At 40.4% G+C, this 24,801-nt stretch overlaps 1 protein-coding gene across 2 annotated transcripts; it reads right to left on the bottom strand.

The window, feature by feature from the left end:
* Positions 1-1,551: 1,551 nt before the first annotated feature.
* On the bottom strand, positions 1,552-23,979 carry LOC149831792 (TatD related DNase). 2 transcript variants are annotated; one of them, XM_090012235.1, is made up of 12 exons: positions 23,867-23,979; positions 23,699-23,719; positions 23,489-23,589; positions 23,319-23,376; positions 22,508-22,551; positions 22,339-22,419; positions 21,060-21,130; positions 18,963-19,073; positions 5,364-5,446; positions 4,050-4,266; positions 2,524-2,607; positions 1,552-1,835 (listed from the first exon to the last, which is right to left on the bottom strand). In XM_090012235.1, exons 1-12 carry the CDS (start codon positions 23,886-23,888, stop codon positions 1,772-1,774), a joined length of 957 nt encoding a protein of 318 aa, XP_089868361.1. In that variant the 5' UTR covers positions 23,889-23,979; the 3' UTR covers positions 1,552-1,771. The 2 variants fall into 2 exon arrangements, with proteins under 2 accessions (XP_089868361.1, XP_089868362.1); XM_090012236.1 differs by having other exon boundaries at positions 5,376-5,446.
* Positions 23,980-24,801: the final 822 nt, after the last annotated feature.

Here is a 24,801-nt window from a genome sequence, read left to right as displayed (position 1 = left end):
ACAGTGACATGTAGTTGCAGGCACCTTTCGGCCAGAAAACTATCGATGATGGTGACATGCATCTGCCCTCTCAGATCTTCGGTGACAACCCATGTTGTCGAGGGACTTCGCCGACGAGGATGCTGGTGAAGCGGCAACCCAATGGTTGCCTTCTTCCCGACGAAACACCGCGGCGATGCCTTCCCTCGATGGCCACTGTTACAACCCCGGTAAACAGAGGGTAAAAAAAAATATTTTTTTTGTTGTCGCCCCATGGCAACAATTTGTCGGGAATTCGGCATCGCCATCATTTGTCGCTATTTGCGACAGATTGCCAGAATGACTGGTGACCCATGTCACCCCACGACAACATGCGGTCAGCGGTATCGGTGCGTGGCCTGAATCCAGAAAAATGTCGGAAGGCCCTACACGCAGCAAAATGCGGGGAAGCATGGGCCCATAACCCAATGTTGGCTTATCCTGTATAAACAAACACAAAATGCATACTTGAAGACGCCATAGTGTGTGAGTGCGGGTGCTTGGCGTTCTACTCAGCCGGTTGACGCCCATGATGAGCCCAGGCCTAAGGTCGACGGTGAGCATGTAAACCTTATGTGGTATATGGGGTAGGCTAATAGCTATGAATCTTTCATTATTTTCATGGCAGCCTACCCCCCTTATATAATGGGTAAAAGAAGCAGTTACGTGAATGTGGTCATTCGTGTAACTCCCACCAACTAACACCCTATTATGTGGCCCACTAATGGTGTCAAACTGGGTCACCCAATGGGTTGGACCCAAATACGTTATGTCCAACAACATCTCTTGGTCTGGCTACAATAGATGCCAGAGATTAGGGGAGTATTGAATGCGTAGGAGGCCCACGTGCCCCACACAAACGCAGGGTGCACAGACGGATGGGACACTGCATCCCGGACGTTGCTTTGGGATGTGTTTTGCTGTCCGAGAGTGTTCTGCCCTCTTTTTTTTAGTGTGTGGAAACACCATCCCGTTCCAGGGGTGAATGATTTTATGCCGTTCCTGGGACACAGAGGACACACATTCCTTGTGTCTGCCGTGTAGAACAGCATCCCGCACTATGTGCAATCAAACACCCCCTAGAGGGACTCCACGGGACAAACAATTCAGTCTCCCTTCGTCCCCTAAAATGGTTGGCATCAGAAACGCGTCGCACTTGGAAAACTAAACCTTTTTAGGCTCATGTGAAACGAGAGACGTATCACACTAGTCTCAACTTTATACAATTTTTTTTATTCAAGTGAAACGCATGAAGAACACATAGAAAATGCGTTTTTCATATAAAACACATAGGTTTCTCAAGCGATGGAAAACAGGTTTCTTGCAACAGTAGGAAATGCGTCTCCCATGAGTTTTCCACAAGTTTCTCGTACGAAAAATCCACGTCTGTTTTCAAGCAAATGGATCTCACATGTAAGTGGAGTTGCCGGTACCTTGATCTGGATTGCGTCCCTTTCCTACTACAAAACAGTGTGGAGAGAGAGAGAGCATGCGCTCCTTCTCATGGACAAAAAATCTTATTAAAATTCGGTTGCAGTTTCACCACTTTTCTGATTAGTCATGTAATCAAAATTGTACAATTTGTTATAATCGGCCAAAGAAAATAGTTTTGTATAAACAAAATAAATTTCTCATAGGATAGCAATGCACTGATTAAGTCTACATAATCGATTTGATGAGGTGCTTCCCTCGCATAGAGTTTAGCTCCTTATGCACCCAAAAAACTCCCCTTCTGCTAATCAAAAATCGTCTGCTAGAGTCGGTTATCAGCAAGATCATCATCTGCGGTCGTATCAAGCTCGCTGGGGAAGAAAATCCTGCAAATGAATGAGATACGCTCATCAGAACGCCGGCGAACCTGGGGAAAGATCAGGCATGAAAATACAAACACGGTTTATGGATCCCATGACTCGTGAAGGGATGCAAACAGGGCTGAACTGTGATCTTGATACCACAGCATCTAAAATCAAACTTGAATGAGACACATTAACTCTGTCTCTTTCGAAGCATCAATGCCTATGGAAATCAAATAGACAAAATAAAAGAAACAAAAGATCTTCAAACAAAACTAAGCAAAAGATAAATCCTCTAAAAGAGGTGCTAAAACCTAAGCATAACCGACAAGCTTTTTTATGAAGTCAGTTGCCACAGAATCCAGCTCAATGTATAAGCAGTGCCTCATAAGTTGCAGGTCACAGTTCTTTTTATCTTTGTGAATGCGAGCCGGAGTAATCAAGAAGTTATCAGTAACTTCTCTATTTTCAACTTTTTTTCCCTCTGTTTATGAATATACACTTGATCCTCAGATAACATGGTAGCACCCATGTATGAACTAGGAATATAGAGGACCCAGCAACTCAGATCTATATATCATGGACAGATGATGAAGAGTTGGCTGAAAAAAGAGTGACTTGGACTTTTCTCAAAAGAAACTAAGGAAACAAGGAGAATATGCAAACGCTGTATAGAATCAGCTTTCTACGTCCAATGCAAAGTCAAAATTACCTGCAGGTATTCAGGTATATAGTCCTAGCCAGCCCATCAATATCCTCAGTACCTTTACAAGCTGCCAACACCTCAAGAACTTGCCTGAAAGGGTGACGACGTTATTTAGTTATATACATTCTTGCACTGAAATTAAAGATGATAAATAATATGATTTTGCGCAATTAGTATCATACAATTATAAGCATTCTGATCAATCCAGTGAGCGAACGAGGATGCTATAGAACAAAACATGCAAAGATAAGCCAGACGCAAACCACACTAAAGATTGAAAAGTGAAACGTTCAGATCTGATTTTCTTATGCAATTCAGGTAGTCATACTTTATTCTGAGTTTTGGTGGTGTGTGTGTGTATATATGAATCAGAGTAATAGTGGACGACTTAAATGTCAAACGGGCGGACGGGCGGTCGCGTGCCGTGCATCCGCCCAAAAGGCATCTAGCAGCAGTTGCAACCGCAGCTAAATGCCTTACAGGCTATCACAAAAAAGGCTGTAAGGCCTTTAGCGGCAGTCGCGACTCACGACCTACACTAAAGGCTGTTTTTTGTGCAAAAAAATGTGTGTCATTGATCGTGTGCATGCTCATCCGACGTGGGCATCCACAGTTACTTCCATCTCTCCTCTCTCTCTTTCTCTCTCTCTCTCTATATATATATTATATTGGCGACTCTCATGGGTTCCAATCAGCTTAGTAAATCATAGGGGAGGTCATTTTGACCAAATCTGACGGCATGGATGCCTTCAACATGATCAAATAGTAGGAATTGACTCTTTGGTCATATTTGTTCAATGTAAAAATATAATTTTTTGATGGTTGAAAATTTGGTATATTGTAGGCCGTTGAATTTTTAACCGTTAAAAAATTTGACATACATGTAAGAAAAACATGACCCAAGGGCCATCTTCTACCAAATCAAACATGTAGATCACATCTGAAGGGTTAGATGTGCAAAAGATTAAAAGAAAAAAATTAGAGTTTTCCACTAGGGGGTTTAGAACCCACAAGAGTAACAAATATATATATAGGGAAGGGGGGACCATCCAACCAAAGGAAGGTCCAAAATCTACAACCGATGATAATCAATGGCGTTTCTTCTCTAACGATCGAGTTTTTCATCCATCGGACTTTACATATTAGATTTTTTATCAGTCATTTAGTGAGCGACATGTATTGGATTATGAATTTTCAATGTTTAGATGTGTTGTTGAAAGCGCTAAAAATCAATGGTCCACAATACTTTGTATTGTAAAGTTTTAAAAACATTGTGAGTCATCAATTTTTCACGTTTCGATTATAAATAACAAATATATGAGGTCCGATTGATGAGATGCTCAAGCATTGGAGAAGGGGAGCCGTGGCCATCGTTGGTTGTAGATTTTGGACCTTCCTTTAGTTGGACGGTCCCCTTTATATATATATATATATATATATATATATATATATATATATATATATATATATATATAGAGAGAGAGAGAGAGAGAGAGAGAGAGAGAGAGAGAGAGAGAGAGAGAGAGAGAGACCTAACAGTGCATGGCTCATTGCGGCCTTTAACAGTGAACTTGGGATCATATTTTTCTTTTTTCTTGGATGGCCATACGGAAGTGACAAATCTATTTCCAGCATGAGTGTTCTTTATCTCACAATAGGGGGAATCAGTTTCAATCATGAATCGTTCAATGGGAATGCCTCCAAGAACGTCAAGATTCTCTGATGTCTTCAGGGAACAACCGTTTATACCTGTTGAACTCACCAAAATTTAGAAAATGAGTACCAAGGTTAAGAAGAGTATATGGCTGCCCTGCATAAAATTGCAAGGATTATGACAGAGAAAATGAAAAATAGTTGCAAGATAAAGGCAACCCATTTGCAAGTAAAGCTATTCCATAACACATACATATTCTTTCCAAGATACCGGAACATTCAACTTAGATGCTTAGGCAATACACTAGACAGCACAATTAGGAGCTAATAAACATTAGCAACTAATTATTTCTCGTGAGTGATGTCGCATAAAATCAGATCAAGGGCCAAGTTGTTTAACACAAAAAATGTCTGTAAGTCTAGGTATATTAAGAGCAACTGTCACTAAACAAATTCACTAGTTCAGACCAATTGAAAAAGAGACACTGATAAAAAGTTGTGTAGTCATATCAAAATGAAACAGCCACTCAAGAAAATTCCCTTGAAGAAACAGCCTCACAATTATTGGTACCTATGTTACCTTGACACTTCTAAAAGGCCAACATTGTCAGATACTGACACATGGACATTGTCACCGGCACTCCTAGACACTTCATTAATTGACACTTCACTTTTCAACATAGAAGTGTCCAAGGAAAAAATAGACACTCGATGTCGCATGTCCGACACTTTTGAGTGTGTTAGACACAAAGTTTCGATGTTGAACACTTGTGTCAACCTTGTTTAAACCTTTTTTCCCTTCATATATTTTATGGGATCGTAAGTCCACCAAAATGAGTCAGCATGCCCTTTTACTATACAGAAAAGGGTCAGCCTCTCTCTCTCTCTCTCTCTCTCTCTCTCTCTCAGTTGATGGAGTCAAGTTAGTCGGTAATAAGACTCTCTCTCATTGTTACCATAGGCGTGCCCTGGAAATCAATCCCAATTAAGAACTAACTCTCCTTCTCTTTTACAATTTTGATGACCATGTCCACGTATCTAGTTTTTCAAAACCGCCATGTCCGACACTTCTTACCCGTGTCTGGCACCCATACCCATGTCAATGTTCAAGTAACATAGACTGGTACCTATATACAAACAACTGAGTATCTCTATATAAACCAAGCAGGGAATCTTCCAAAAAGACTAAGTACCTATATACAAACCACTGAACTTTAGAAGCAGATCACGATCTTCTGCACTACCAGTAAATGAATGGGCAATGCCAGTGGTGAACCTAACCAACAAGCAACATGGAAAAATCAGTGTCACGAACAATGCACAACTCACTGCAACAAAGTGACCAATGTCTACATCTTGAGTATTAACTCAGAAATTCAAAGAAATATTTGCACATTATGGCTACAGTATTTGGATGGCGAGAGCAACATCAGATTTATGGCACTGATATAGGAGTCAATTGTGAAAATAATAGGTTGGTTGTACTTAGGGACATCGTCAACATTTTACTGTTTGTTATTAACTATTTCGTAAATATGTATATAAATTAGTGTTTTCAGTCTTTTGTACATATTAAAGGTGTTTTAGTCATTGTACGATTCTTTTGTCAAAGAAACTTAATAAAGAGGGATGACTCTTTATTCCATTTGACTTTTTTGAAATAATATAAAAGAGAACTATACCCGAATCAATGATATGCAAGCACACATACAAAGACAATCGAAAATTAAACAGAATTGTTTGTTAAGACCTATGCCAATGAGAATATCTTACTCACGTTGAAAAATTAAACATTTTGGGTATTTTTTTATGGTCTCAAATTAAATTTAAATTAGATTTTTCTCTTAAAAATCTTGTTTTTTAAGTGAGCTATTGTTTTATTGACTCTTGCGTAAGCATGATAATTCAAAATATATTTTGGGTATCTTAGTATCTTATGTGAAATCATGGTATTCATATGCATATCTTATGTGTTCCCTCATAACTTTTTGTGGCTTTAAAGTTATTAGATTATTGCATATACATGAATTTTGATTTCTTTGTGAGTATCCATGATTAGTTGTACTTGTGTATACTCTTGGTTTTCTATATGGTTTTTTAAAAATCTCTATATATGTTTTGGCCCTCTTTAATATTGTATGTCATTGTTGTCTCATAGTAGACTTGCATATATTGACCATGCATATGATTGCATCATTTGATATCTTGTTGTGCATATGATTGCATTATACTTATTCTAAAGTTTTCAACTACCTTTATTGGATTTGATTTCAAACTTTGTTTTTTCAAATCGGTTCTTATATATGAAAATTGATTTTCATGAGTATTTATTGTTTCCTTATGGCATTTGTTTTGTCCATCACAGTTTTTTATATGATGCCTCATTTATTTTTGGCTTTGTTGTTGAACCAGAGTTGTTTATTGGGGTGAGTTGTTTGCACCTCAATTTTTTGTCAGTTTAGATTGTCGGCTTATAGTTTGGCGCTTTTGATCTATGGTTTCGTGAGTGTGTTGTATCAATTATTTGTTTATTTGGCCATTGTTATTATGGATGCTTATAATTATGTTTATCTGTAATGGCTATCTATTTTGAAACCATGATGTTTTGAAAGATTGTTAAAATTGATAATCGTATATGACATTAGTTTGTTTTCATTACAAGCTCTCTTACCTCTTGTGGTCCTCCTATTATGCCTCTTACTTGAGTGTTACATTTTGTAGACAAGAGATGTTATTTGTGTGGTGAGTTATATGCACCCATTGGTTACTCACACTTTGTGTGTTTGTATAATGCTCTTGTTTGATACACTTATTTAAGTGTCATTTTATATAGATAAGAGATGTTGTTTTGTTAATGTGGTGAGTTATGTGCACCCATTGGTTATGCTCTTATTCTCGTCGTTGATACACTTGTTTTAAGTGTCATTTTATGTAGACAAGAGATGTTGATTGGTTATTTACACTTTTTGTGTGTTTTTTAGCCATTAGAGGCATTGTGATTATGCTCTTTTTCTAGTAACTGATACACTTGTTTTAAGTGTCATTTTATGTAGTTGTTGGTTATTCACACCTTTTGTGTTTTTTAGCCCATTAGTGGCATTGTGATTATGCTCTTGTTCTAGTCACTGATACACTTGAATTCTGAAGTTTGGAGGTCTAGTGAGGTGATTGCTTGCGGTGGTCGAACTATTGTTGAGATTTGCAAAATATCATTTCTTGATATTTGTGGGATTTTAATTGATCCATAAGCGACTCTTTCATTGGTTCTAAACTATTGCATGATTCTTTCATGTATGCATTAGTTGTATGGTTAATATTGTTTCTAAATTATTGAGGTTTGTAAAATATCACTTTTTGATATTTGTGAGATTTTTAAATCTCTTCATATCTTTTGCAAATTGGTGTTGATTTGCATATATCATTCCCTTTGTTACGTGGGATTTTTATTGAATTGTTGTAGTTTATATGCATGTTGCCGTGTTTGCTTAGTATAATTAATGATTTGTTATTTCATTTGAAGTGCTTTTGTAAAACTTTTGGGATATTATTTATGCATGATTGTTTATCTCTTCTTGATAATTCGTTTTGGTGATCAAATTCCCTTATGATCAATAGTTATGTTTTCTTGAAAAAATATGTTGATTTTGGGTTTATGATTGTCTAAAATTGATTTCATAAAAATTTCTCTTTGAGGTATACTCCTCTTATCTTTCTTAATGATTGTTTAATGTTTCTAAAATTATTGCAAATTGTTTGAAAAATTCTACTTGAGTGTTATTCTTATTCAATATATATATATATATATATATATATATATATGTTTTGAAACTTTATAACTACTTGGTTGAGATATCTTCTCTTGTATAGTTGGAACCTTTGTTTTGTTCTTTTTTTTAGGTTCTTAAAGATGTAATGTGATGAGAAAGAAATTCTATTTTGGACGCATCATGAAGATGAAGATAGCTGATGCAGGCTCCTTGGTGAAGATTATCATTGAAGACTTGGATCCTTCTTGCTGTTTCTTTTTGTATTTTCAAAGTTTTGGTATATCACACTCTAAGTTTGAGGGGGAGTGTTAAAATGTATTGGATCATATTGTTAAAATATTGTATAATTGATAAAGCACAATACCCAAAGACAAACCGTATTTCATCCGGATCACCTGCCCAAACCTTATTTCATCCGAATCACCTGCCCAATCAACATCTAAAAAAGCTATAACTGATAAAGCAACTTTATCAATATCGTTTCTTCGATAACAAGGCTCATCACCAAGAGTGCCTTTCAGATATCTAAGGATTCTTTTGATAGCCTCAACATGAGTCACACAAGGGCAATGTATAAACTGAGAAACTTGATTGACTGCATAAACAATATCTATCCAAGTAAAAGTAAGATAGTGGAATATACCATAATACTCCTATACCTTGTAAGATAATAAAAAATGACTCTTTCATCACGTCCAAGTTTCTGCTGCAAAAGACTTGGAGTGAATATTAGTTTTTAATCTTTCATTCATGCCCGATTGAGTAAATCAATAGTGTACTTATGTTGTATCAACACTAATGAGTCTTTTCCTTGATCAACCTCAACGCTCAAAAAATATTTAAGGTCTCTCAAGTCTTTCATTTTGAATCTACTATTTAGCACACTTTTGACATCATCAATATGGTCTTTGAAATTTCCTTGAACTATGATATCATCAACATAAATGAGTAATACTGTAATCCATTTGTCACCTTTATAGATGAACAAAGAATGATCAAGATGAGATTTGCAAAAACCATGTTGTTGGATTTCAAGTGAAAAAATCTTAAACCATAATTGAGAAGCTTGTTTTAGCCCATATAGAGCTTTGTTCAATCTACACACATAGTTGGCTGGATCTTTCTCATTATACCCTTGCGGCTGCTCTATATACACCTCCTCCTTGAGGTCTCCGTATAAGAACGCATTTTTAACATCCAGTTCACTTAAGTGCCAACCATGATCCATTGCTAGTTCCCATCTTCACTATTGGACCGAATGTTTCATCATAGTCCAACCCATGTTCTTGACTAAAACCCTTTGCAACCAGCCTTGCCTTGTATCTCTCTATGCTGCCATCTGGTTTATATTTTATTTTAAAGACCCATTTTGATCCAATTACATTCTTTCCTGCAAATCTTTTTACAACATCTCATGTTTTACATTCATATAAAGCCTACATTTCTTCATTCATAGCCTCAATCCATTTTTTGGATTTTGAGGCCTAATTGTATGATCGAGGCTCTACATGGTGAGATACTGCAGCTAAAAATATTTGATGGTCCATGCTGAAATTTTCATAATTTACCCATCAATCAATGGGGTGCCGCACTTTTCCAGATCTTTCGATTATTTGTCCTTACTCATTGGGATCATTTTCATATTCAACATTTTCTTGTTTTGAACTACTCTCAGATGTATTTTCAGATTCAATATTTTGAATCATGCAGCTGTATATAATTCCTTTGAACCTTTCTTCTATGCCTTCAGAATGATGAACTTGGCTGGTCTGACCCCACATGTGAAGCTTCTAATCTGTCATTGTTTTGCACAATTTGTTGTTGTTGCCCCCGATAGAGAACATATCATAATCTAACCAAGGCTGATATAGTTGTTTTGACTACAGTTGAATACTTTGTATATTGTTGTCCTTTTAAACAAAATCAGATTCATCAAAAACTATATTTTTGGATAACTGAATGCATTATTTTCAATGTCATAGCATCTATATCTCTTATAGTCATCTGCATATCCAACAAATTTACAGAGATAAGCCATTTTGTCAAACTTGTTTCGTAGAGAGGCATCAATGTGAACATAACACGTGCAGCCATATGCCCTTAGATAATTATAATCAGGGTGCTGGCCAAACAATTCATAATGTGGAGATTTATATTACAGCAGTTTCATAGGCAATATATTTATGGTGTGTACATTTGTATGGAAGGCATCTTTCCAAAGGAATAAAAGAACAGATCCTACATTCATCATGGCTGGTGCACTTTCAACAATATGCTTGTGTTTCCTCTCAGCAAGTCCATTTTGCTGAGGTGTCCGGGAACAAGATACCCTTCTATTAACTCCATTATCCTTAAGATATTGAATAAAGTTATTTGAAGGGTTGATGCAGGGCAGGACCCGATTGGACCCATCGTGCCACCCGACCCACCACAAAGGGCAGACGATCCCGATCCACCACAAAGGGTAGATGACCGGACCCACGTGTTCGACCCCATTGCAGGTACGGAGCCGCGACGCGTGGTGCGGTTCGAACATCGCAGAGCCAACAACCGATTGAAGCTGACCCGGATCGCGATTCGGGTCCAAGGCTGGACCCGTGACCCGGGTCCAGCAAGTCTTTAAAAGACCCTCTCCTAGGGTTTCATGGAACACATAATATGAAAGACTCAGCAGCATTTTCCTTTTTTCTTTAGTTTTGACATTGCTTGTTCTTTTTCTTCATTCCCTTTCAGTTAATCGTTGTTGCTTTATTCCTTTACTGTTCCTTGTTTCCCCTGTATTGTTGGAACCATATTGAAAATAAAAAAACAGCATAAGCCACACCGATTCCAGGTGGGCATCGATTCTTTCTCCCCAAGAACGCTGCATCAAAGTGGTATCAGAGCAGGCGTCCACCTTCATCAGCGAGATAACTCTTGAAGCAGGGACCGATCCGGCACGAGGCGAGGAGCGTGAGGAGACTGGCAACGAAGATCCAATGCTGCGTGTGATGGATGTGCTGACGAAAATCCAGGAGAATATGCTGCGAATGAATAGGGACATCGCCGGCTTGTCAAAGCGTCTGGATGGGTTTGATGAGCGCCTGGTGGCCCTTGAATCACCCAAAGAACAACACGCAGCAGCAGGCGCAGATCTGGTGGATGATGCGACTGCAGGCGTGAGCCCCAATCTTTCTGCATCCTATCAACCGACCCAACTTCAGCATGGTCGTGTCACTTCGTTCTCGTCGGCTCCGATGCCCACCACCGATCCGGGTATTTTCCAGCTGCACCAGGGTGTTTCGATAAGCGACCTTCCCCCTGTGGGGGTATCACAACCAAGGTGGCTGCGTCGCAGGTTGGACCGGCCCTGCAGCGTCCCACTGGGTCCACCTGCAGGTTCGGGTCTGGGGTATCAACACCCTGCGATCACGTCGCAGGCCGGCCCGAGTCAACGGGACCCCATCATTACGCTGGGTCCACCTATAGGCCCAAGCTCGTGGCATCTGGCAGCACTACCGGTCGGGTCGGGACGACAGGGCCCCAGCGTCACGCTGGGTCTCTCGTCGGTCCCAGTTCTGTCGGCCCGACCCGGGAAGGAAATCTTAAACCCCCCTGACCTAGTGCGTGGAGGCCTAGTGACAGCGTACCCGCGCACTGGAGCAGGTGGGCCCCTTTTGAGTGGATCGAACCCAGGAGGGTCCGGTCCAGCCTTCATGTCTACAGGGCACAGGCCCGATTCGCTGGGACCGTCCGTTGGGTCTCAGGGAGCGGGTCTGAATCCAGAACCCCTTCACCCGGCTTACCCAGTTGGGTCCTGTTCGCGGGCTGCTCCGAACTAGATCCAACTCGTTAATTTTTATCCCCAAGATGGATCCACTGCTGACCCAGACCCATATCGGACCCAGACGGAGCTCCAGTTTGGATTTGAGTCGGGTCAAAACCAGACCCATCATCATATGGATCGCGGATCGAGTTCAAACCGAGCCTCTTATCCCCACAACTCGACCCACGATCCAACCTATCCAAATCTGGGTCTGACGAATAGTCTAGGATTAGGCCCGACCCATATCCAATCGGCCAAATCATCTCAGTCCTATCCCAACCTAACCCGATACCCAAACCCCAACCAACCCATTAGCCCCTTACCGATCCAAAACCCGATACCTCACCCGACCCAACAACACTATCATAACCCAAACCCGTAGTACCTTGCTCCTACCCAGTTAGAACCCGAAAGCCACCAGACCCACCCACCTTACCCTGGACCTCCTTTCATTTCGGTGCCCCAATGCCAGCCGCAGATGGCTCCCGTCCACGGGCAAGCCAAACCGAGGCAGAATCAACAGGGAGCGGCGCGACCTGAGCGCCAACCACCCATCAGTGGAGTTCGTCAGCACCAGCATCCAGGCGAACAGTACCGCACCACGGACGATGAAGCAGTATGGGACGACAACGCTTTCTGGAACGAGTATCCTGCAGGAATGGTGGAGCCTCGACAACAGAGAGCACCAGAACACTCCTCCACTTACGAAGTGAAGCTGGATCTTCCGGAGTTTGCGGGGCGATTCGACGCGGAGCAGTTCTTCGACTGGTCTTATGTCGTGCAGTTCTTCTTCGACTACCACACCGTCGCTGAACACGGTCGTGTCTCTCTAGTGTCTACTCGACTGAGAGGCCTAGCACAGACATGGTGGGTGGAGCTGCAGCGATCGAGAGAGCGGCAGGGATTAGAGCGCGTACAGTCATGGGAGGAGATGCAAAGATTGATGCAGTCAAAATTCGTGCCTTCAGATCACGCCGAGAGAGCCTACAAGGAGTACCTGACACTGCGTCAAGGCACCCGAACTGTGGCAGAGTACACTGCGGAGTTCCATCGTCTTTCCCTACGTGTGCAGATCGAGGAAACCGCCCGCCAGGAGGTCACGGGGTACATTTCAGGTCTCCGCCCTGCCATTTCTGATGATTTTAGTTGTGTCACAGTTAAGACATTAGATCAGGCCAGCAGTTACGTCATGAATGTCGAGGAAAAGCTGAAAAGGAGGCAAGAATATAGGACCTCCCGTAGTGAACCCACCAGTCGACCTAAGTCGGGTTTCCCAACCAGGGGAGCAAGCTCCCCTAGTGACTCAAAGCCTAGAGCAGACGTTAGCAAACCTGACGAGTCAGGACCAGCTTTCCATACCCGGTCCAAAGCCAAACCTAGTGAGTCGACCCTTCGTTGTTTTAGGTGTCAGGAGTTAGGGCATGTCGCGTCTAAGTGTCCCACCATGAGCAAGAATACCCATCTTGTTGAAGGTATTGTAGAGTCAGCATCTGAGAGTGAGAGTGAGAGCAAGTCATTAGTTGAGGACGAGGATGAGAGGAAAGTTATAGAGTTCGACGGTAATGTCGAAAGTTTGTTGTCCATCCGTCATGTGTTGACCACACCCCGAGAATCGGCCCCATCGAAATGGTTGAGGAATAACATTTTTAGGACCCGGTGCAACTGTGAGGGTCACGCATGTGATGTTATCATTGATACCGGGGCATGCGAGAACATGGTGTCTGAGAGTGTAGTGTCTACCTTGAAACTCAACACCGAGAAACTGTCCCAACCCTACAAGATGGCTTGGTTCAAGAAAGGAAACGAGGTCCCCATCACTCAACGATGTCTAGTCTGGTTTTCCATGGGGGAACACTACCATGATGAGGTGTGGTGTGATGTAGCCCCTATGCACGCGTGTCACATCCTTTTGGGACGTCCCTGGCAGTTTGATCGCCAGATAACTCACGATGGCCGCAAAAACACATACTCTTTTATCTTTAATGACCCTTCGCAGTTTGATCGCCAGATAACTCGCGCGATCAATCACATCACGGTCAAATACCGTTTTCCCATCCCCCGTTTGGATGATATGTTATCTGGTGCCTCCATTTTCTCTAAAATAGATTTAAAAAACGGGTATCACCAGATTCATATACGGGAGGGGGATGAGTGAAAAATGACATTCAAGACACGTGATGGGCTGTATAAGTGGTTAGTCATGCCGTTTGGGTTATCTAATGCCCCAAGTACCTTCATGAACATGATGACCCAAGTCTTGCGTCCGTGTATCGGGAAGTTTGTTGTTGTCTACTTTGATGATATTTTGATTTATAGTTCGTCTGTGTCCGATCATTTGAGTCACCTGCGTCAAGTCTTAGAAATTTTGAGGAAAGAAAAATTGTATGCCAATGCGAAAAAGTGTGAGTTTATGACGTCCAATGTCGTGTTCTTAGGTTTTATTGTGTCATCTGATGGAGTCAAGGCAGATCCCGCAAAAGCCCGTGCGATTGTCGATTGGCCTACCCCAAAGACTATAGGAGAGATCCGTAGTTTCCACGGGTTAGCCACTTTTTACCGACGTTTCGTGAGAAATTTTAGCACCCTCATGGCCCCCATCACGGAGTGCTTAAAGGGTACTAGCTTTCATTGGACGCCCGCGACTGGAAGAGCCTTTACGATCATCAAAGAAAGAATGACTAGTGCCCCTATCTTAGCTCTCCCTGATTTCAGTGCAGTCTTTGAGGTTGAGTGTGACGCCTCTAAAGTGGGAATTGGTGCCGTATTGAGTTAGAATTGTCGCCCTGTTGCTTTCTTTAGTGAGAAGCTGACTCAGGCCAGGTGCCAGTATTCCACTTATGATGTTGAGTTCTATGCCGTTGTACAAGCCCTTCGTTATTATAGGCATTATCTTATTTATAAGGAGTTTGTCTTATACACGAATCATGAGGCATTGAAGTATTTGAATAGTCAGAAGAAGCTAAGTGCTCGTCATGCCAAGTGGGTCAGCTTTCTGCAAGAGTACACTTTCACGATTCATCATCAATCGGGTACTCTGAATAAGGTGGCTGACGCCCTTAGTAGAAAAAACAGCCTTCTGATGACTATGTCAGTGCAGGTTATTGGGTTCGAGCAGTGCAAGGAGTTATACCCGACGGATCCTGACTTCCAACAAGTCTGGGAAGGGTGCATCTCTTCAGATCACCCCGTCGACCACCGTTTTAGTATTCATAATGGTTACCTCTTTCGTGGGAACAAGTTATGTGTGCCTGATTTTTCCCTTAGGCTTCAGTTGATTTCCGAGTTACATGAGGGAGGGTTAGCTGGACATTTTGGACATGATAAGACGTTCGCCTTATTAGATGAACGATACTTTTGGCCCAAAATGCGCACAGACGTGGTCAAGTTCATTCAAGGGTGTTATGTGTGTCAAGTGTGTAAGGGTCATCGTCAGAATAGTGATCTGTATACTCCGTTACCCATCCCTGAGCGACCGTGGGAGCACGTATCCATGGACTTTATCGTAGGTCTTCCCAGAACTCCACGTCGTTTTGATTCAATTCTAGTCGTTGTTGACCGGTTCTCCAAAATGACTATTTTCATCCCGTGTAAGCGAACCACTGACGCATCATTAGTAGCTTCCTATTACTTCAAGGACATCGCCCGTTTCCATGGCTTACCCCGCACCATCACCTCTGATCGTGACACGCGTTTTATGAGCCATTTTTGGAAATCGTTATGGGCTTTATTAAAGGCCAAGCTTCAGTTCAGTAGTGCATATCACCCCCAAACAGATGGCCAAACCGAAGTTGTCGATCGCACCTTAGGTTACCTGTTACGGAGTCTAGTGGGGGAGAATGTCAAAACTTGGGACCTCGTATTGCCTCAAGCCGAGTTCGCATATAACAATTCCATTAACCGTTCTACAGGTAAATCCCCGTTCCAAGTGGTGTATGGTCGGTCGCCCACCCATGTCGTTGACCTAGCCCATGTGTCCGATCTCCCAGCTCCGGCTCCAGACGCATTTGATGTCGTCGAATATATGCGTGACATCCACAGACAGGTCCGCACCAAACTTGTTGAAAGCTACGAAGCCTACAAAGCTTTCGTAGATCAAAGTTGTCGTGATGTCCAGTTTCAAGTCGGTCAACTCGTCTGGGTTTACTTGCGTCCCGAGCGCTTTCTAGTAGGCACCTATAGCAAATTGAGTCCTAAGAAGTATGGTCCTTTTAAGATCCTTCGGCAATTGGGTTTGAATGTCTACCTCCTTGAGCTGCCCGACGATTGGCATATTTCCCCTATTTTCAACGTGACTGATCTATATGCTTACTGTGGAAACAACAAGTCGTCAAAGCCGACTTCTTCCCAACCAGGGGAGAATGATGCAGGGCAGGACCCGATTGGACCCATCGTGCCACCCGAACCACCACAAAGGGCAGACGATCTCGATCCACCACAAAGGGCAGATGACTGGACCCACGTGTCCGACCCCATTGCAGGTACGGAGCCGCGACACAGGGACGTACCCCTGTGCACCTACTCCAGGCGTGGTGCGGTTCGAACATCACAGAGCCAGCAGCCGATTGAAGCTGACCCGGATCGCGATTCGGGTCCAAGGCTGGACCCGCGACCCGGGTCCAACAATAGTCTTTAAAAGACCCTCTCCTAGGGTTTCGTGGAACACAGAATATGAAAGACTTAGCAGCATTTTCCTTTTTTCTTTAGTTTTGACATTGCTTGTTCCTTTTCTTCATTCCCTTTCAGTTAATCGTTGTTGCTTTATTCCTTTACCGTTCCTTGTTTCCCCTGTATTGCTGGAACCTTATTGAAAATAAAAAAACAGCATAAGCCACACCGATTCCAGGTGGGCATCGATTCTTTCTCCCCAAGAACACTGCATCAAGGGTATTTACCCCCACCATCACACTGGAAATTAAGAATGGGTAAAGAAAACTGAGTGTGAACCATAGCATAAATTTTTTTAAAAAATTGTGAAAACTTCATACTTATGTTTCATGAAAAATATCCATGTATATCGAGAATGATTATCAATAAAAGTGACATAATATCGACCCTCAGAAGAAGAAACAGTTGGAGCCAGCCGGTCTCCATGCATCAAAGTGCAGAATTTCAAACAATTTAGAAGCTCTTTCATTATGACTCTTAGATACTTGTCAACTAGAACAAATTTTATTTAACTCATGACTCAAACTAGACGCTGGAATCAAATCTTTGGAAACAAGCTTCTCAATAAAGGGCTTATTACAATGGGCTAAACGACTATGCTAGACACTTGACTTATTGGACTCTAATTCATTGACCAAACAACATGATTTTTCAGCATCTTGAACTGGAACACAAGCCAACGGATTCTCCTTGAAGAGATACATATTCTCCCGTATTTCTCCTTCAGCGAATATCCACTTCATATAAAGATCCTCCACATAAACATGAGTAAAAATGACACAAGAATTGGTATCATCAACAAGTTTATAAACGAAAACAAGGTTCTTTTTTATATTAGGAACAAAAAAAAACATTTGATAGGCAAAGATTTGTATTGGACATAGAAATGAAAGCATTTACACTGTGTGTGATGGTGTGACGAGTGTCATCTTCGGTAATAACTCTATCTCTACCAAAGGAGACAAGTTTTTAAGATTACCTTCATCCCCAGTAATATGATTTATTGCCCCAGAATCAACGTACCAAATTCCTTGATCATTCTGCTTTAAATTCAACCCTACTAAGGTGGCTAATAGAAGTTGTCTATCCACTGGTTCCGTCCCTGATCCCCCAGTCTTATTTGATGCACTTTTACTCGGTGGGCTCTGCTCTCTAACATACCTAGGATCATCTTTATACCAGCAGTCTGCTTTAACATGTCCAGGTTTCTTGCAAATGTATGACGTGGGTATTTTCTTGCCCTGATAAGAAATAGGAAGTGGGAGCAGCTTACGTCCTCCCTGATTACCTCTTTGCTCTCTGCCTCATCCTCTAATGCCTCATCTTCCTTTCCTAAATTGTGTGCTTGAAATAAGTACCTGATGACTTTCTGTTGTCCTCGTAGGATTCTCAACAGGCCCTCCTAAATTCATCTCAAATTGCAACAACTTAGGATGTAAAGCTTCAAAAGTAGGCAGCTCATCAAAACAAGATAAGATAGTATAGATAATGTTGTATTCGGGTCCTAATCCATTAAGAACATATTGTACCTTATCTTTATCTGAAATGATGTGACCAAGCTTATTTGTGATTTCCTTCATCTTATTAAGGTCCTCCATGATAGACATGGATCCCTTTTTGAGATTCAGGAACTCCCATTTTAGAAACATAACTCTAGCCTCAGAAACCTGTGAAAATGTTTGCACAAGTTGGGTCCACATAGCGCCACCAACGCCTGACCGTGTTTCATCCAGAAAATGTATTCTGGGTTTCGAACCTGTGAGGATTTAATAACAACCCCTTTTTCATCCTTTTCTTCCCTTAGTATGAATTCTGGTGGAGTCTGAATCGATCCACCCAAATGACCAGAAAGATATTGGCTTCGAATGAAAGGAAAGATTTGTCTTTTTCAAATAAGAAAATTTGAGATTTGATTTTTCGAAAACTAACTGATTGAGGAAGCTTGCTGAAAGGACTGAAGAGGAAGTAGAAGAATCCATGGTAGGTAAAAGGAGGATGAAAGGGATCAAAAGAGGAAACGCTGCAATGACAAAGACTGTCTGCATTTTTTTTTTGCAGCATTTTAGTCATTATCTAATTCTTTTGACATGTAACATCAATAAAGGCAGTTGACTCTTGTGTTTCACCTCACTTCTTCTTTGATATAACAGTATAACACATTATTGAGTTTTGGGGCCCACTCGTATGTGTGTGTTCTGTTTACTTTATTGATGCTTGTTTGGGATCACTCCCCAACAATCAAAAAATGGTTTGTGGTTTTAATTGCATTAGGCATCAGTTATATGCCAATATGGCTGTTACTGGATTGGTGGATATAAAACTAACCATGACCAGCTACAACATGTACAAGATGTAAGAACAAAAAATAGAATAGAAAACAAAAACCAAAAAAGACCTACAAATAGGTGCATGCATTAATGCCAAACAAGTACAAAGCACAAGCATTGAAAACCTGCATGGCCAGTAGATCCCCACTTATCAACCCCCCCCCCCCCCCCCCCCACCTCAACCACACACATAAACATAATTTATCAATGATCTCTAGAAGAACTTACAGATGCTTATTTCTCGATAAAATGTCACAAAAGTCTTCGGCAGCAGCACGCATATGAAGAAACATGGGAAGCTTCAAAGTTGCAGCCAATTCAAACTGCCTTTCAAAATATCTAGTTTCAAAGGTAAGGGTTATTCAAAATAAATTCACATAAACCAAAGATGAGAAAAAAAAAGGAAAACAGTGTGCAAGGATTTTTTTTGAAATTTTGTCTCCGAGTTTTAAAGGACATGAAAAAAATTGAAGTATCACAAAGTGCTATGGTACTTTTGAAATGTAACTAATTCGTCATCACCATCCTATCTAGCTGGAGATCCTAGGTGCAAGCCGTATCTACTCAATCTAACACCATAAATGTGTTCAACATGGTCTGTTTAGGGGTGCACATGAGCCGAGCCTAGGTTGTTTGAATTTGGCTCGCTCAGAAACACCACTGTTCAAGCTCAGCTCGAGCTCGGAGTTGAGCTGGAACAGCCTTGTCCAGACTCGGCTCGGTTCTGAGCTCAAGCTGAGCCGAACTTGACCCCAAGTTTTAAAAAGTTTTTTTATCATTCACTTTTGAAAATGTGGGATTCGATCCCCAACCTCTCCAAAAAGTGGGCAACTGCCTCACTGTTAGGCCAGGCTGGCCTGTTTTGACTATTATGATGAAATATATATTCCAAAAAGATGGGCAAGGTTATTGTAAAACGTGAAAAGTTTTAATAATGGGAGATTCAAACTCACTACCTTTCATGGAGATGTCCACAACACTACACGTTAGAGAAATGCCAACTTTTAGTTTTTTTTCTGCACACATATTTATATATGCTATTTCCAAGAGCTTAATCGAGTTTTTCGAGCTTTATCAAGTTTAGTGGCTTGATCAAGCTCGGCTCATTTATGTAGATCGAGTCTGGACTTGTGTACAAGCTCGGCTCATTTACTTTCATGGACAATCTTGAGTCGAGCTTAAACAAGCCGAGCCCGAGCTAGCTCGGTTCGTTGTGCACCCCTAGGTCTGTTTGTTAAGAATCACACCCTGGATCATGTTTGACATAAAAGCACAATCTTTTGAATTGTGAAATTTTAGAACATAGTTGGCTGAAAATTTTAAGCTCTTGAAAACCTGCTTACACATCAAAATGACATGTTCCAAAACCCATTCCCAACAAAGAGAACCATGTAGATCACATTTGTAGTGTTTGAGCTAAAAAAAGAAAAAAAATGGTGGTTTTTGCTAAATAACACAAACACACACACATATATACATATATAGATGCCAAGGAACAGGGGTCACTTATTGGCTCCCAAGTTCCCAACCCCCACCCCACCATCCCTCCTAGCAGAAACTCATCGGTGTGAGTTTTATATGATCAACCTCACCATGGAAATACACTCCACATGATTCATTTATTAAGAATTACTTGCAATACAATATAAACTACAATTTTCAATATAATAAATCAGTGGTTCAAAATACATGAAGATGAGGATGGTTTCAGAATAGCCCAAAAATTATGGAGTCAATTTTAACACTTGAAAACTGTAAACAGATCATGCTAAACATAATCCAATGGTTATTTTTTGCCTTTGGATATTAGATCTATGTAAATCAAGAATTTCCAACCTAAAATGGTGGTACAGAATATACATGCATACAGTTGATTGTATATACATGCATACGTATGTATGTATATAAGGTTAATGTTTGCTACAGTCGATTATATTTACAATAGACTTAGCAAACTGTGTTTTCTTCTCACATCCAACACCATAGATGTGGTCTACATGTTTTTATTAGTGGGAACAGGCTTTTGTATCGCCGGAATCCAACCTGTATACAGGTTTTTGTGGTGATCTAAAAATCAATGATTATGCATCAATTTTTTTGACTCATAAAAAACATGTTTTTCTTCGAAAAAAACATGATCCAATGGTTAATTCCTACTAAATTGAGCATGTTGAAAACATCTATGGGGTTAGATTGAGTTAAAACAACTTGCATCATAAGATTCCAACTCGATTGTAAGTACAATTGGTTCTAGCACATATATGTATATATATATATATATATATATATATATTCTTGCAATATCATGTCAGGATCTTGAACTACTTCTTTTGAACTTCAGGTGGGCAAAAATGGGTCCTATCATAGTCCAATCCACACTCGCCAATGGCCACTACCTGAAATAGAGCAGCATCAAGAGAGTAACATCAGATATTGATAAAGAAATATCAAAGGATATGCTCTTGAAAGTCCTCTAACATACAAGAAAATAACATCAACAGCTTAGGTACTGTAGTTGCTCAAATAGTTTACAAAGACATTGGCTCAAGTTATAAATCTTCCAACTACTGAAGTAGTTTGAAATGAACCAAAAAGATCATATGCACAGCAGTTAATATCCAAAAATATGCATCTCAAGCAACAATTCAAATAATACATGAGAATTGTTTTTTGAACTTAACCACCTGTTAATAATCGGAACAAAATTAGTATATTCTGGAAAGACGTAGAGATCAATATAAATCATTTGTAACTTCAATTAAAACATGATATTCTACAGTTTCATGACTATGGTCCATGCTTCCACATAATGAGCCGTAATTCCCACATGATAATGACACCACATCCTCATTTTGCAAAAAAATCCCCATGATGTTTGACTTCTTTAGTAACTTTAGATTTAAGTGAGTTATAGAGATGGATGAGCTGAGTAGTAGTAATAGACAGGGTTGTTACTACTCGGTAACCTAATAGACAGGGTTGTTACTACTCAATTCCCATGATGTCCCTTGTCTGTTTACCATCAAAGATGTATTGAAGAAAGAATTTGACACCTACGATGAAAGTCAATTCAGCACTTGGGTTTTCTAATATAATAAAGGGAAAGTATATACTGAATGGTTTCAAAGACTATTTAAAAGATAATGGAACTGGGCACTGGTTTCTTGTCCCACACTGTAAAACAAAATGGAGTGATAAAAAGAAAACACATATATCATCAAAGTCGCTTTACCATTAATGTTCACCAGTGACCTTAGATTTGCATGAACATAAAGGCTTCTGTGCTAAACAATTTGATCATTCATGAGAGATACTCCTTTAAAACTGTCCAAATTACTCAATATTAAAGGCCTTTGGTTGTTCAAGTTGTTGTCATACTGATTAATCGCAAACAAACAAACTTGATCTTAAATCTGAAACTTGTGTTATTGATATTCAGATGTATCCAAAGGATACTAATACTGTTCATGTTACATACCCTCCCTTTATCAGCTCCTTGTCTAGACAATGACTCGTACTGATAAATCGCAAAGAAACTTGTGTCTGTAATCTGTATTGATATTCAGATGAACACAAGGGATACTAATATTGTTACGTCACATACCTTCCCTTTATCAACTCCTTGTCTAGCCAATGACAAAAGCTCTTGAAAGTGATGTTCAGGATCGCCACTTTCCTCAAATTCCTAACAGACAAAAAAGAGTTTGCCTTTCAATCAGATCATTCTTCACATTCAATAGTGGCAAATTTATCATGCAATGTTATCTTCATACCTTGCATCTGGTAGGGTGCACACCAACGGTACAGAAAAGGCGTCCTGTATTAATAAAAACAAAGAAGCCTTAGGACTCCACTCACAATCACATTATCTGAATCTACTGTCAACACTAAAAATATCACTCAGAAGTTTGAAGAAAGAGCAGAGTTACCGGAAGCTTCATAGATAGGTGGAGAGAGGGCTTCTCAGAAATTCGCTTGGAAGCACAAAACTCTTCGCTTCCTAACCTTGATAGGAATCTAGATTCGCCTACACTTTTACTATATTTCTCACTCTTCCCTGTTTTCCTACATGATTCCTGTGCCCTTTTCTCAAGCTTCTTTTCATGTTTTTCATGTATTTCCTTTCACGCTTCCCACTCACTTTTCATATACTTTCTTTAAATTCTTTTTCATATACTTTCTTTAAATTGGCAACCATCATTTTTAGATTTTTAAAATAATTTAATTTTTCCACTGCAAAATCACAAAATTTAAGAATAGTCATTTTTGTTTTAGTTTTCACTCCCTTCTCCTTTAATTAGTATTTTCAAATGTATTTCTCTTTTCCCCGCTTCTTATAAATTTTAAAATAACTAGCTTCTAGCTTCCTTTTCTCATTCCGTTTCCCGCTTTAGCTTCCTAGACTGGAAACCTCAAGAAAGACACTACATGAAGGAGTAAGGAATATGCAAAAAAGAAAGTTTTGGTAATGAAAGAGACCATATGTATCCTGGCCATTTAAAATGTTTTTGGATCTGTTACAGGTAAAAGAGCTCCATAGGAACACACACACACACACACACGGTCCGAGGTACAAATGCATACCATCCATTTCAGCAATAGCCAACGCCTCTTTGGACTCTTCGAGCGATCCTCCAGTCACCTTCAAGGACAAAAATTGCAGAATCCGTGACCTTTTCAGGGAGGAGGTATAAAAAACGAGGAATCGACAAGCATCATATACTATTGAAAGGACGTCACTGCATATCACCCACAATTATCCGATCGACCCCTGCATTCCACGCCCTTTGCAGCACAACAGGAATATCAGGAGCGTGACAATTCTTGCCATTGTAGATGCCCTTGAACATACCATCTGCCAGAGGAGCACTTCAATGAATTATTTGGCGGAAACATGCAAAGGAAGGAGAGGAAGCGACGGGGATAATGAGAGAGGCGTAACAATTGAATCGGGAATAGATTACCAGTAAAATTAACAGCTATATCTGCTCATGTGCCAAAGAGACGTGAACATGCGGCCGCACATACAGCACCAACCAGAATGGATTGGCATAAGAAAACATTGAGCAAACAATAAGCAACCGGCAAACATTATCGAGAAATGTGATGAGAAAATTGCACAACCACGTTACCTATCATCCTTAGACCGGCCATCCCACCCCCCTCTATACTGACACGCGAGGACGCCTGCCACACTCCCAACCAGCTGGTCTCTGCAATATCTAGTCTGACCTACTTGGATTCCGATACATGACTGGCTCAAAATCTGACATGCACATGTATTCTAACATCATAACTTCGAAACACAAGGCTGGCATCCCTTTCTGTAAGGTCGAGTCTGGGTGTATTCTCTAGTGGGTATGAGAGATATCAAGGGTTTTACCAAATGGATGAAAACCAATGTGTGGTCAATGATGATTTTTTTTTCTTTGAACTATAATAAAAAAAATTTACATTCTAATCGGATTCAAAACAAATATAATCACAACCATATTTGAATATGTATGAATTTCATCATGACACTATACAAATTTCAACATCAAATGTCATGTTGTACTTGGCACCTGCCATTTGCTCATTTGCTGTTGACCCCACAGTTAACAAATCATATGAGAGAGATGAAAAGTGCTCGTAGCACATAAAAAAACGCAATGTGACTGCACGTTAGAACATAAATGGGAAAACAAATCTCACTTGCAAAGCCAAATAACAGTTGGTTTCTCACCACTCATTTTTTTTTCTGATGTTAACCAGATTCATTCTTTAAGTTGCACGAGGGTCCAATATCGTAAGCACCTTAGATTCATAATTTCATTGTCAAAAGCCAATGGAAAGACAATGCCAATGCAAATTTGTTCTACAGAGGATGCTGAGGTTAGGCAGACCCCTACCACTTATGCAACTTATACCATAAGGATTCGAACTTGCAACGTCAACACAAGGTGACATGCACTAACTGCTCCTACCACTGCAATTTTTCAATCACACCAGCATAACGACGACGATGGTGATCGAGCCTACGTGAAAAAACAAAGGTTTTCAAGAGCTTGATGATGAATGGCCCATA

Source organism: Nuphar pumila, chromosome 7 (genome assembly GCF_984573655.1).
Source record: "Nuphar pumila chromosome 7, dmNupPumi1.hap1.1, whole genome shotgun sequence".
NCBI lineage: Eukaryota > Viridiplantae > Streptophyta > Magnoliopsida > Nymphaeales > Nymphaeaceae > Nuphar > Nuphar pumila.
This window is presented reverse-complemented; position numbering and strand designations above follow the sequence as displayed.